The sequence below is a fragment of the Hyperolius riggenbachi genome, chromosome 8 (genome assembly GCF_040937935.1).
Source record: "Hyperolius riggenbachi isolate aHypRig1 chromosome 8, aHypRig1.pri, whole genome shotgun sequence".
NCBI classification, from domain to species: Eukaryota; Metazoa; Chordata; class Amphibia; order Anura; family Hyperoliidae; genus Hyperolius; species Hyperolius riggenbachi.
In genome coordinates, this window is record NC_090653.1 from 153,364,830 (window position 1) to 153,380,077 (window position 15,248).

General features: G+C 43.5%; 1 protein-coding gene across 1 annotated transcript in view; it reads right to left on the reverse strand.

The window, feature by feature from the left end:
* Nucleotides 1–449: 449 nt before the first annotated feature.
* LOC137527134 (ras-like protein family member 11A-like) overlaps nucleotides 450–15,248 on the reverse strand; it is a 143,582-nt gene continuing 128,783 nt past the window's right edge. The window contains exon 4 of the mRNA XM_068247565.1: nucleotides 450–2,215. Within this exon, the coding sequence (XP_068103666.1) occupies nucleotides 1,748–2,215 (468 nt within the window). The 3' untranslated portion in view covers nucleotides 450–1,747. The remainder of the gene's footprint in view (nucleotides 2,216–15,248) is intronic.

Sequence of the window (15,248 nt, forward strand, 5' to 3'; positions counted from 1 at the left end):
GAGGCTGGATCTCCCTATACAGCCCAGCCTCTGTTGCTATCCTAAACCCCCCTAAGGTCCCCCTGCACTCTGCAATCCCTCATAAATCACAGCCACGCTGCTGACAAACAGCTTGTCAGAGTTGGCTGTGTTTATCTCTATAATGTCAGTCTGCTGCTCTCCCCGCCTCCTGCAGAACTCCAGTCCCCGCCTGCATCCCTTCCCTCCCTGGTGATTGGAGGGAAGGGACAGGGGCAGGGACCAGAGCTATGCAGGAGGCGGAGGAGCAGCTGAGACTGACACTACAGATGTAAACACAGCCTCACAGCACGGCTGTGATTTATGAGGGATTGCAGAGTGCAGGGGGACCTTAGGGGGGTTTGGGATAGCAACAGAGGCTGGGCTGTATAGGCAGATCCAGCCTCTGTATGCAGATAACATTCTTTAAACACACCTCGGGTTCTCTTAAGATTTCAATTACCTGCATTCTCAACAGGTTGATCAACCTATCCTTTTTTGAAAAGGCAATAGAAATCAGATCTAAACCATGTGCATCAGCGGAGTTAAGCTACGTACCCATGCATGATTAAAGTCTCATGCGATAATCCAACGTGTATAAAGCTGCCTCTGACAAGTGACTGCCACTCGGCTAGTAATTCAGCTGAGCGACAGCCAATTCCCTTGTGCACACAGCTTGCACCGCTGGCCAAGCCCGCAGCGTGATGTATGCCATCGCCCCTCCACCTCCCTGCATAACAACAGAATGTGGTGTCAGCTGTACAGCTGGCTCTGTGTCTGTATAGCCCGGCCAAGTGATGTCACCCAAGGGATCTACTCCCGATCCCCGACAGGGAACATCAGTCCGGTGACATCACATAGCCATTGTTTAACGCAGATTCGTCCCACGTACCCCGATGATTGTTCATTTGGAAGACCATTATGACAAATCACATTGCAAACAACTGTTTAAATCTCCGCTAGTCAATGTACTTTAGCGTAAAAACATTGCTTAATTTGAACCATCGTTTCAATGATCGTTCGCAACCCGTCATTACAACACCCCACTTCAGTTATTGAAAGATAGTTTGTGGAACGATTCCTCATTGGTGGTGCTCCATGATCTATCTTTCCATAGGCACTTTTCCTTAATGCATATGGCTTAGCTTCAGGCCTTGTAGCTTGCTGAAAAATGACTGAATTTACTTAAAAACAATTCCCTTGTAGACGCATGCAAAAATCACCAATGTTCTTCAGTCATCTCCAACCCCAGAGAACCTCTGATAAACCATGTCTGGATTCAGGACTGCTACTATTCACAATAACTATAGTAATTTCAAGTTTTAGCATAAATGGGCTAATTTTCGTGATAGCAGTTTTTTAAACGTCAAGCCAATATCTCATGTAAATATCTCATGTAAAGGTTTTTATATCTCTAGAACATACAGTAGGCATGATATCTGTGTCTGATAATACACTGTTGTAGAAAAGAATGAGGCCTTTTGTCCAGCTCTCTACACAGCATATCCTAATGGAGGCTTCCTCTGCACCACAAAGGATATGTATAATAGCAGGTTGAGGGAATATGCCTCAATGCTAAGGCCTACACATATGGAATGCCTAAGCCCCAGAAAACCAAAATCCAGCACTGAAAGTCACTGCCATGAAATGGTAAGAGATCCACACATCTGAGAATTGCAGCTACTATTGGAGGCTCTTGATATTCTGGAGGTGTTTGTACTAAGATTTCCTTTGGCCCCGCCAATAGTGGTCAGAGAGTAGTAGCAGACTTCACTTTGGAAGACAAGACCTGTTTAAAGCGTCTTTTCAGGTCTTGCATGTTGGGAGACCTAGGGCGTACCAGATGTAGTCCTCTTCTCTTTTCCCCATTACAGCTGAAGATCATCTTTCCAACCTCCTGGCAGAGTTGGTAGAAAGCCCCATACACACCTTCATAATTTTCTCTAGCTGAGACCTCAGCATACGTGCCACATAGTTCATTAGCAAGTTGAAGACCTTCATCTGATTCCACTTGCCGGGCTCTTAGAAGATCTGCTTTATTTCCTACCAGAAGAAGTGGGATTTTAGTGTTTGAATGGATTTTCCGCAAGTGTTGGTATAAAGGTCTAATTACACGGTAGCTATTATAGTCTGTGATTGAGAAGACAAACACAAAGCCATCTGCCCAATATATTGATCGATTTATTTGTTCTTGGCAGGAAATGCTGTCTGTTTCTTCCTGTAATGAGAAGACAGAAAGAGATGTAAGTTAAGAAATTTCTAGTGGTATGTGTTGTCCAGTCACTTCAATGAATACAAAGCTGTCGTTTTACAATATGAGCAGGATTATTTCCTATAGGAGACAACAATGCCTAAAGCCTTACCATATAGAATCATATTTTGTAGATATTGCTCATTAATCTATTTGGAAACATGGCTATTCCATCAACAGCACAGTTCCAATTGACCTCTCCATGCTGTGCTGGTTTACATTTCTTTACAGGAGGAATTGATTAAATGTAGCAGAAATACAAACAGTATAAAACTACAAGCCCAATCAATGAGCTAAACCCAATATGGATCTATGCCACAAACCCAATCAGGCCCTAATTTTTAAGCCTCAACTGCTGCGAAGTCCTGCCTCCCCCCCCCCCCCCCCCACAATTGCTGCTCTTGGTCAACATAAATACCAGCCTTAGAAACACTGTTATTACATAGATGTCAAGGTCGTTGGCCATGTCACCTGCTGGTGTTGAACCATCGTACAAAATTTTTATCACATTTCAGTAGACAATGTATACATGATTTTGTAATACTGCAATACCTGATTAATCGCCCTAATACAGTTTTTGACCTCAGGGGGACCCAAAGGGATCCATCTGCAGGCGCTCTCTCTCCTGCCATAGAAAACCATGTTTAAGCAGAGGTTTCTGCTCGATGCTCGATGGCCAAAGACGCAAGGAAATATGTTTTGGAGAACAACAGAATGTGTAAATGGAGCATTCAAATGTGTGTTTTTTTCCCTTTGCCAGTTTATACACAACACTGCTTCCCAAACGCTCTGTACTTCATTGCCAGAACATGTTATAAAAGAAATAGAACCAACCTGTGAACACTTAGGGAACATGTCCAAAGTATCCAGTTTTAATTTATGCAGATGGTCTGGAGTAGCATTTGATCTATGAAGACTTTTAAAAATGTGCTCCAGCATCATTCTAGAGAGACCTACGGATACTGAATTGGACATTGCTGGATCCCAGTCTTCACAGGATAAAGAGGGTGTATCCCTACACCATCTGTGATAGCTGGGGGTTTTAAATTGGTAGATTTTAATTCTAAAAATTGAAAGCATTGAAGATGCACATGCATAGTGCAGGTGTGTAGGAAACATGGTAATACAGACTTCTCTTAGGATGCATACACACCTCCAATTTTGATTGGCCAATGAGTGCCCAATTTTACCACTTCCATATAGTATGAGAGGCTACCTACACAATCTGTTCATAGTATTCAAAATCTGTTAACCCTCGTTCTAAATTAAGGTGCTAAAATTAGGCAGTGATTGGCCAATCAAAATTGGATGTGTGTACTCACCCTAAGTTGCACAGTTTCTTTTGTGTTCTGACTTTTTTTTTTAAAAGATGTTTTATTTAGTTTTTGTTTTCACAGTTCTCCCAAGGAAGCCAAACCATTTAAAGTAAAGGTTATATTTTTATCATAAAGATATCACACATATTCCGGATGAAAGGGTCATCTCTGAGAGAAGTCAAAACTTTATACCCTTAACCCCAGCCCTCCTGCGTTCTGACTTTTTTACAGCATGGAGCCTGGTACACACTTTCAATTATGATTGGCCAGTTAATGACCCATTTTACCAGCTCCATGTAGTATAAGGGTTCACATACACAATCTGCTCATAGTATTCAATATCTTTTGACCCTCATACTACATGGAGGTGGTAAAATTGGTCAGTGATTGGCATTGAAAGTGTGTACCAGGCTTAATAGCTAGCTTTTAATTGGATGGAACATTAAACCATAAATGACAAAATGAAATGTAAGACAAATCACATAGCGCAATAAACTTGTAAAGTTTCCATACTTAGGCAATGACACGCTTCACCTAAATTTGCTTTTGACCTTTTGCTTTAGGTTTTGTCTGGGCCCTGGGATGCAGATGAATGCTGTTTGCTCACATGAAACACCAAGAACCGACTAAGTGTCACCATTTGCTAGAGAATAACAAAACCTAGAATTGCATTAATGTTCCTATTTGCCTTTGGGGACATCCTGGTGGGTTGAGGAGTCTGGAATACATCTTGGAATACCTCGACAGACCTGACACCTACGCCTAGATTTCAGTTCCGCCTTCAATACCATCTGCCTAGTCATCCTGCATGACAACCTTCCTCTGGATCAACAGGGATATGTGAGGGAGCAGGCTGGTGTTTTACTTTATACTGGTTGAACTCGATAGACGTATGTCTTTTTTCAACCAAAATAACTATGTAACTATGTAACCTTGTTCAACTCGATCTCTGCCTCACTCTATGCGCATGGATCAAGGACTTCCTCAATAACAGGATGCAACTAGTCAAACTATGCAACTGCTCCTCCAAGGAAAAAAAACACCAACACAGGCACCCCGCAAGAATGCGTTCCGTCCCCAATCCTGTTCTACCTGTATACTAAGGGCCCTTTTACACTTAATCAGTTAAGTCTCAGTTATAACTGAAAGAAAACAGATTTTCAAAGAATGTCCATGTTTCTCTATGGCCTCTTTTACACTATATGCGTTTTAACTGAAAGTTTTTTCTTAATGCACTGCTATGGAAAAAATGCACACTAACGCATACCAACGCATTAAGTGTAAAAGGACCCTAACAGCTGCACCTCTTCTGCCAATGACAGCTGCACCTCTTCTGCAGATAACACCACTATCCTTGGTCTCCTTGGCAGTGACAGAGAGCAGGCATACCGAAATGAGGTTGAGCGCATCTGCAAATGCTTAACACAGCTTAATGCAGCAACAATGGAACTGGTTGTAGACTTCAGGAGGCACCCTTCAACACTCAACCCAGTCACCATCAAGAGACGTCTCCAGGTTGTCAAGTGTGTGGTTTCTAGATACCACAATCACAAACGACCTGAGTTGGGTTGGGGGGGGGTGGGGAGGACTCCACCAAAACACAGAAGAAGGCTCAGCAAAGATTGTTCTTTCTACGACAACTGAGGAAGTTTGGAATGCTGCAGGAACTGTTGAGATGCTTCTATACTGCCACCACTGAGTCTATCTTCTGCTCCTCTATTGTTGTCTATTACGCAGATGCAAACCGCAAGCGTCAGGCACAGGCTTCAAAGAGTTAGCAGTGCTGTGGAGAGGATCATCGGATTGCCCTTGCCATCTTTGGACCTCCTATACACCTCCAGACTGGGGTCCAGGGCAAATAGGATATTGAATGATCCCACTCACCCTGGCAGTCATTACTTCAACCGTCTATTGGATAACCTTTGTTTATTTATTATGCACTATCAACTGCACTTTAATATACTTTTGGACATGTGGTAGTCCACACAATATATAGTACGTTCCTATACTAATTATGGATACGTGGACGTTTATTTATAACACCTAATGTATGGTACCTTTGCGCATATTCTTCTTAAACGCAAGTGGGGTCGGGTCATAATCTCCCCACCTGCCTATACAGTGGTTGCCTGTGTGAGTATAACTGCCCTAAGTCATATACTTGTTTATTTGGGACTTACAAACATACTACACCATATTGGGCTCTCGGCCTCTTTTTCTTTTTCCTGTGTGCAAGTTTCTGTACTTAGTTACATATAGTTAGTTTGCTTGAAAAAAGACATTCGTCCAAGCAGAAAATAAATAAAAAAACATCCTGAACCTGCACATATCCAAGTTGATCCAGGGGAAGGCAAAAAACCTTATAAGGCCTGGGCGGTGCCAGCTAGTTTCGTTTTTGCCGACTGGAAGTTGGTCGGCCGCCATGCCTAAGTTTTTAGGAATTCCTGCTGGTGCAGGAAGCTATTGCAGACATCAACAAGTACATTTTCACACATTACAGGTGTAAGGCGTAAAATTTTACGCATTACACCCGTAACGCGTAAAATGTACTTGTTGATGTCTGCCATAGCTTACTGCACCAGCAGGGATGTGTAAAAACGTACGCATGGTGGCCGGCCGACTCCCAGTCGGTAAAAACGAAATTAACTTGCAGCGGAGGGCCAGAGGAGCCATGAGTGACTGCGAGGGCACAGGATGGCTGCAGGGGGCTGGTAGATGTCCCAGGTAAGTAAAACTCATTTTTTTTTACAGTTAATGTTCCCTTTAACATAAGTAGCAGGTAAAAAGAAGTATTTTATTAGGCTTCAGACTCTCTTTAACCATTTCAGCCCGCGGGTATTTTTCACCTTATGCATCAGAGCAACTTTCACCTCCCATTCATTCGCCAATAACTTTATCAATAATTATTACAATGAATTGATCTATATCTTGTTTTTTCCAACACCAATTAGGCTTTCATTAGGTGGTATATTTTGCTAAGAATTATTTTTTCTAAATGCATTTTCACAGGAATATTAAGAAAAAAATGGAAAAAAATTATTATTTCTCTGTTTTCGGCCATTATAGCTTTAAAATAATACATGCTACCATAATCAAAACCTATGTATTTTATTTGCCCATTTGTCCTTGTTATTACACCATTTAAATTGTGTCCCTATCACAAAGTATGGCGCAAATATTTTATTTGGAAATAAAGGTGCATTTTTTCAGATTTGCATCCATCACTATTAACAAGCTTATAATTTAAAATGTTCATAATATACCCTCTTCACATGCATATTAAAAAAGTTCAGACCCTTAGGTAACTATTTATGTTTTTTTTTTCTTCATTAAAAACTTTATTTGGGTAATTTTTGGTGTGGGAGGTAAACAGTTAATTTTAAATGTAATTAGGCCAAAATCAAAAACGCTACCTGCTGGACTGGACCAATTCCAAGCAATATACAGTTTGCATTATATTTGCATGCTAGCTGGAATTATTTGTATCCTATTGCCAATATCTATTGGTAATGTCTGCATGTTATTGGTGTATTATTTATAATCTCATCACATCACTGGATTTTGACTTTGTGCTTGCTAAGCTACCTTATTTCTAAATTGTTATTAACATAAATACACCTGTCATCCCACTTGCCCCCACTGGCAATGCATGTATATATTGACTGTGGGGTCATTTGGAGGTTACTTAGGGTGCTTCCACACTGAATGCACTTTTATCCGACTTTCAAAGCACATGTGTTTTATTGATCAAAAGGGCACCATGATCAACATAGTAATCGGGGTGCTCTGTACAGAGTGGTGCAATCCGTTTTTAACCCAATCGCAAACGTAGTGCCTGCGATTGGGTTTTCCTGCAGGGGTGTCCAAACTTTTTTAACCAAGGGCCATATCACTGTTATTGAAATGGTTAGGAGGCCAAATTAGTAAAATGAAACACAATGCTTGCTTATTGTCTCTAGGAACACTATGCATATTTTACTGCTAGCCCCTGATTAATGAACTAGATAGAGACTGTAGGTTCTGTGTAACCAGTGTCCCCTCTTTTATCCTCCACCCTGTGCTCCCTCAGTGCCCTCTTCTGTCTTATTGTGTTCCCTCCTCTCCATGTGTGCCTCTTTCAATCTCCCTGCACCCCCTCTGTGTCTCCTTCATCTATGCCCCTTGTGTCGCTCCTTCTATGCCTCCTTATATCCTGTTTCTGTGCCTCCTCATGTCTTTCTCTGGCTACTCTTGTTACCATGTGCTCCTATCTATTGAGCCCCCTCTGTCCTTCTTCATTTTGCTGTACTTCTATGCTCCCTCCTGTTTCCCTGTGCCGCCTTCTGTCTCCCTGTGTGCCCACCACCATCTCATTGTGCCTCCTTATGTCCCCCTGTGCTCCCGCCTCTCCACCTGTGTCTCTTCTGATCTCCCTGTCCCCACGTTTTACCTCCCTTTGCACCCTCTCCTCTCCTTCTGATGCTTCTTCTCCCCTTGTGCCCTTTTGTGCCTCCTTCTGTTCTTTCTCCTCTCAATCTGGTGCCTCCTCTCTGTCATGCCTCCTTCTGTCCTCTCTGCTTTCTCCCCATCTGGTGCCTCCTCTCTGCTGTGCCTCCTTCAGTCCCCCTCTGTGCTTTCTCTCCATCTGGTTCCTACATCTGTCTGTATAGACTAAAAAAAATGACTGAGATGTTTAAACTACAGCAAAGGCATAAAAAAATGACTGAGATATTTAAACTACAGCAAAGGCATAGCACAATAAAAAAAATGGCCTGGTAAGGAAGGCGGTTTAGTATGTCAGTACTGAAGCGGTTAATCTAAGCCTGACATGGCAAACATTAACTATTTTCCAGTGAGTTAAGATTGTTGTAGAACAGTTAAGCTATCTAGCTCCATCAGTCTGCCCCCTACGGCTGTGATGTGTGTGAGATGATTTTTGTTGACTTATTTGAGATTAACAAATCGATTGCAGATGTTTAAAATCTCCATATTTCACAAGAATACACTAGAATTATGAAAAACATATTTTGCATGTGGATATGTAAATAGGCTGATTAGTATTATGCAAATCTGTTTACACTTATTTTGATGCCTGGAAAGTGAACATGATGATGCTGTTTAACTTGGTTCCCAAGATACAGCTTTGCACATGTGGGATTTGGATGTCATTTGGAATTCATTTACATGAATTTTCAATCCGTGCAGACTGGATGTAGCAATACGGAAAATTCATTTATTCTAACTACTTGAAAAAAAAGGGGGTTAGCACATTTCCTTTGCGGAAATGTCAGCTTTTCCAGAGCTTTAATAAATAATGAAAGAGATTTAGCTTAGCAGAGTACTTGTACTGGTTTGCGCTTAAATGATAACAATTCTTACAAAGTACAGGTATCAAAAACAGCCTCATGAGTTCCCCACTGACCCCTGGCAGCCACCACTCCCATCCACCACTACAGGCACCAGGGGCAAAGTGAACTGCAAAGCAGGAGATTCTGCCCAGATGATCTGCAGACTCATTCTGGGTCAGTGACTCTGAAAGAATTAGAGACAGAGGATCAAAATAACAGGTAGGTAATACACATATTTTTTAAGAGAATAAAAATGGCAGCCTCCATATCTCTCTTATTACAGGTTCCCTTAAAGGGAACCGAAACTGTGAAACGGAGAAGGATATGGATTTTTCTTTTTAAAATAATAGGAGTTGCCTGACTCTCCTCCTGATTTTGTGTCTATAATACTTTTAGCCACAGCCCCTCAACAAGCATGCAGATCAGATGCTCTGAAGGCAGACTGGATTAGCTGCATGCTTGTTTCAGGTGTGTGATTCAGCCACTACTGCAGCTAAAGAGATCAGCAGGACTGCCAGGCAAATGGTATTGTTTAAAAGGAAACATCCATGTCCCTCTCAGTTAAGGTTCCCTTTAATGAACATGCATATATTGTACTATGAATCAATGACAGGACAGACCTGCTAAAGATTTTACTCACCTCCACCAGATAACTAGAATTTTTAACAATCCACCTCGGCCAGGACAGCAGAGGTCCTGTTGCGTGGTCTGAATGTTATTCTGCCATGTTATTGGCAGCATAAGTGATGGGCTGGAATCTGTCTGGGCGTCACTGATAAATTCTGTATTGTTATGTCACTCAGAGTGATGGGAAGGGTGAATAAATAAGGGGCCCATTCATGAAGTGTTGATAAAAGCCATTTTACAAATTTGCCCGTCCCACGAAGAGCGAAAAAATAACTTTGACAGACATTGCGCAGTGAAAAGAATTATAACACACTACTGCACTACAATAGCTTTTTTTGAAGAAAAGTAGTACAGTATTTAGTAGGATGAAAGCACCGGGTGATGCTTCTCCTCTGCATTGACCTTTTGCCGTTTTTTCTCTTTCATAACTAAGCCCCTAAGCAGGGTCGGAATGGCCAGGGGGGAAGGGGGGCAATCTCCCCCCAGACCGCCTTTCATTCAGTGATTTAGGGCCGCCAGTCCAGTGCCTGGTGACTGTATTCAGGTTTGTTGTTGTAAGGCAAAGTGAAAATGCTAGGCTAGCTGATAAAAGTGCAATTAGAGGACAGGCATTAGAGGACAGGCAAGCTGGTAAATATACACAGCATGATGCAGAGCTTGTCTGGAGGGTCCGTGGGCAAACATCTGTCTGGTCTCTCCCCATTGTTATAATGACTGCATGTGTAGATAAGGCTTTAAACAAGTTGAAACGTTTTTGACAGTCCCTAGACTCCAGGAAGGCTACTTTCTGACTTGTTGAGAGACTGGCAGGGACAGGAGTCCTGTTAAAGGCAAGTAGCCTCTGGGTAATGTGGGACTGCAATACAGATTAGCTCTCTGCTCCCTCTCAGGCTATTCTCAGTCTCTCTCCACTCCTCCTCTCTCTGGGCTAGTGAACGCCAAAATCACAATAGCAATTGCTAGCAATTTGCGAGTACGATTTTGTGAAACGATTTTCAGAGCGATTTTTGAATGACTCGCTCCAAAAATTGCTACATGCAACGTGTTTGCGATTTTGAAAAAATCACAACGCTGCTGTGAGAGCACCCTCATAGGGTAACATTAGCCAAGCGCTTTTCAAACGTCTGTCCATTCGAAAAACGCTCAGAAGCCCTCTTGGTGTGCACCAGCCCTCCCTCATTCACCTTTGTTTCCCTCTTCCCCTAGTGCTGGGTGGCTGTGTCTTCTTCTTATACAGGAAAGCTAAATGAAAGTGCAATCTTGGTGAGGCAAATTATTGTTATTATTATTTAGTATTTATATAGCGCCGCCATCTTCCGCAATGCTGTACAGAACATATTGTGTTGTCACTTAACTATCTTCTTCCTTCTCTTTCAGCTTTTCTCTCGTCACTGTTTCTCCCTTCTCTGCAGAAGGGCTCAGACACCTGCTTTTCTGAGCGATTTTACTGTGATTACGATTTTACCATGATTTTAATGTAAGTCAATGGGAGCCCTTTTTAAAAAGCTCTCAGAAAGTTCTGATGGCTAAAAAGTGCTCATAAAAGTGCTTATAGTGTGTCTGAGCCCTCAGTATTTGTACGCTGCGGGTAAATTGGGCACCAGGAGCGCCGAATGACGGCTCTTCCTGCTGCCACTAAACTCCCTGGTAGTGTTAAATACTATTTCCCTTCCGACTCGTTGCAACTCAGAGGGAAGTGTAATTTGGGGTCCGGCGATCATCGGAGCCCCGAATTACCCTTACGCTCCCCGCACAGTTTATTATTGCTGCTATGGGGCTCCTGGTTTGGGTAACCGGTGCAGGGCTGTGGAGTCGGAGTAGGAGTCAGAGTCGAGGAGTCGGAGTCAGAGCAATTTTGGGTACCCGGAGTCAGAGTTTTTATAAACTGAGGAGTTGGAGTCGGATGATTTTTGTACAAAATCCACAGCCCTGGTAAGTATTAGACTAATTGATGGGTCGGAATCGGAGCCATTTTGGATACCTGGAGACGGAGTCGTGGTTTCATAAACTGAGGAGTCGGAGTTGGAAGATTTTTGTACCGACTCCACAGCCTTGGCGCCGTGCACCAAAACCACCTGCTTTGCCTTCTCTCTCCTCTCTCCAATCTTGTTATTAGAAACCATAATCTAAAGCTGGCCATACATGCATCAATTATTACAGACAGATTATTTCACTATGATCGAATCATAATGGCTTTTCAATCTGTCAGTACTGAGTATGGATGTGACCTATAGGGTTTCATACTATAGTGAAGTGGGTCGTGGCCAGGCAGTGATTCACTGCCACTGACCACCAATAAAAAGCAGGTAAGCAAGGCATGGATGTTGGGGGAGGGGGGGGGGGAGTGAAAACAGTGATGGAAGGAGGGGTATCGAAACTTTGGAAATTAGCATTAGCGAGGCAGGGATGGTGGTGCCAGGAGGGAGGTCAGTAAAGATGTGTTACCTGATTGTGGGAGATGGTGGTCCGGTACTGGGGGGGGGGGGATATCCGAGGAAGAGGGGCATATTTGAGGGATTAGTAGAGATAGTTGCGAAGGGGAGGACATAAGTGTGTGTGTGCGGGGGGGGGGGGGGGTTGGACGAGGGAGGAATGAGCTTTGGGGAATTAAAGTGGCTATACATCTGTTGACTTGACAGCCGATTGACCAACCGCTTAGATATTATCGAATCGGATACAAATTTGGGGTGGAAATTGGTTGAATGTATCAATCTGAGATGTTGGGAACTCTCAGGCCAATGTTGTTGTCAGGTGCGATAGTCACGGCATGCAATAACCATGAATGATAGACACGACGTAAACCCTGGCCGTTGTCCCTCAAAATGTATGATGTGCACCTGTTGCCTGTATTTCCGCATTGACGCTCCACATGACTACTGGCATATACGACGTGGGATGCATGATAACTGGCCTCTGGTTTGTGTTTCCCCCCAGGCCAAAAGTCCCAGTCCTCCCCTGCCCCTAAGTAATTCTACTGTGCTATTGTGAAGCAGAAAAACATGGGGGGGGGGGGGGGGTCATGGCTGTTGAGAAGTAAGAAAGCATAGAAAATCACGTCTGATGTAAAGCAGAAAAGCACAGGGGATCACAGCTGTTGTGAAGCAGAAAAGCACAGAAGCTTACGACTGTTGAGAAGCAGAGGATCATGGCTGTTGTGATCACTCCTGTGGTGAAGGAGAAATTCACAGGGGAACACGGCTGTTGTGAAGCAGAAAAGCGCCGGGGATCATGCTTGTTGTGAAGCAGAAAAACACACGGGATCATAGGTGTAGTGAAGCAAAAAAAACCCACAGAGGATAATGGCTGTTGTGAAGCAGAAAAGCACGGGGATTACTACTGTGGTGAAGAAGAAAAGTACAGGAGGTCATAGCAGCTATGAAGCAGAAAAGCACAGAGGATCATAGCTGTTGTGAAGAAGAAAAGTACAGAGGGCCCGATCCAATTTACCTTTTCCTAAGTTTTCTCAGAGGAGATAATTTTTCATCTTCTGTGGTGGAGCAGAAAAGCACAGGGGAATTAACTAAATTTAGATATCACTTTTCGCACTCTATGTATCTTGAGAGTGCTTCATCTTTCTGATGCTTTTAGAATGTAATCTGCCTTTCTAGTTCCCATCATTGGGCTTTCTTATGTGTGCCCAGATCTCTAGTGCTCATCAAGCACCTACACACTGTGACTGCCTGTGATCAATGAAAGAAGCTGGAGGACTCCCTATGACTGCTGACAGTGATTGAACGCCACGCCTTGACACGTATCTAATCCCTGCTGAACTGCTGATCACCTGCTACCCACATTGCCGCTGCTGCTTTCTTCAACACAGCATCTTTTCTCCAGCAGCTTCCCATTAATAATGGGCTGGGAGAACTTCCAGCTACATGATTAAGTCTCATGTGACCTATAAATTCTAGTGACTGACAAATGGTAACTTCCAGCAAGTTAGTAGAGATTGTGTAATAGCATAGACAGCCACGGGATTCACAGGCAAGGGTTCATTTAGGTCACTATTCCTAGAACGAATCTTTACAGTCTGTTCAAACATACGGTAATTCAGTGCAGTGCACATTTTCTGCACTTCCCTCTCATCACTGTTCCATAAGCCTAGAGGATTGTACCAGTTTCAGAATCCCCAGTGTGAGGAGATGAAGTGCCACCTGCCAAATGCCATATATGTATTTGCCAAACTCGTAAGGTCTCAGCTATTGTATGGTTGGGTACTGGTTATCAGTGGCAAGACATGAACTTGACACTGAAGGTGCACTCTAATGCTGGGAATACACGGAGCGATCCGATACTCCCGCCGTATCCCTGCGGCCGCCCGGATCGATTCCCGCTCGTCCCCGCGGGCGCTACCTTATCTTCCGCTCGATTTCCGCTATTGTCCACCCGCAGGTATCGAGCGGGGAATCGATTATTGGACTAATATTTGTGACAGGTTTTTCACTAGTACATGCCTTAACAGAGAGTCTGTTCAGAAGCATTCCATGGAAAACACAAAATCCAGGCTCCTCACCTTGAGCTGGGACATTTAACCAGCTGAGCGGTCTGGACGAGCTCAGCTCGTCCAACACCGCCAGCGGCTGCCGCTCAGGCCCTGCTGGGCCGATTTTAATGAAATAAAAAGCAGCACACGCAGCCGGCACTTTGCCAGCCGCGTGTGCTGCCTGATCGCCGATTCGCCGCGAGCAGCGGCGAAAGAGGGTCCCCCCAGCCGCCTGAGCCCAGCGTAGCCGGAACAAAAAGTTCCGGCCAGCGCTAAGGGCTGGATCGGAGGCGGCTGACGTCAGGACGTCGGCTGACGTCGATGACGTCACTCCGCTCGTCGCTATGGCGACGATATAAGCAAAACAAGGAAGGCCGCTCATTGCGGCCTTCCTTGTTTATTCTGGGCGCCGGAGGCGATCGGAAGATCGCCTCCGGAGCGCCCTCTAGTGGGCTTTCATGCAGCCAACTTTCAGTTGGCTGCATGAAATAGTTTTTTTTTTATTTAAAAAAAACCCTCCCGCAGCCACCCTGGCGATTTAATCAGAACGCCAGGGTGGTTAAACACTTGTGTTTTGATGTTTTGCATTCCCTGGAAAGATGTCTGGGAGTCAGCTCACTCACGCACCCACTATTCTGGCAGTTGGATTGTGCCAGTCCCATCCAGAAAGTGCGCTTGAAAATAAAGCAATTCATAAGAATTCCCCACGAAGAGTTAGACTAGTCCAAAACCTGTCAAATGAATACTAGGTACTGAAAAATGACAGCTACATGGGAAAAAGGTAATTTATAATTAATTTTACTCAAGGACCAATGTATATCTTATATGTATGTGTACACATAAGATTTAAAATGTTAAAATGTTTTCCCAATTGTGCTCCTTTAAGCTACTGAATTCAAACTGAAGCAGTAGCAGCTCAAGTAAATACAATCCTGGGATACATAAAAAAGGTAAATGAAAACATGAACCTTTGCTATACTACTCTCTCTAAATCTCTTGTTAGGTTACATCTGGAGTATGGGCTTCTTATTCCTGGGCTTATGAAGGGGACAAGAGGACATGGACTGCACATACAGGAAAGGAGATTTTACCACCTATTAAGAAAGTGATTCTTCACAGTAAAGGAGCAAAATATCTTACCAAAGGATGTACGGTATCAGTGGCAAATTTTATATTTGCATTTAAAGGGGCTTAAATACTTTCTTAAGGCCTAAGGACATCAACGTCTATAAATATCAGGTGTAGAAAAT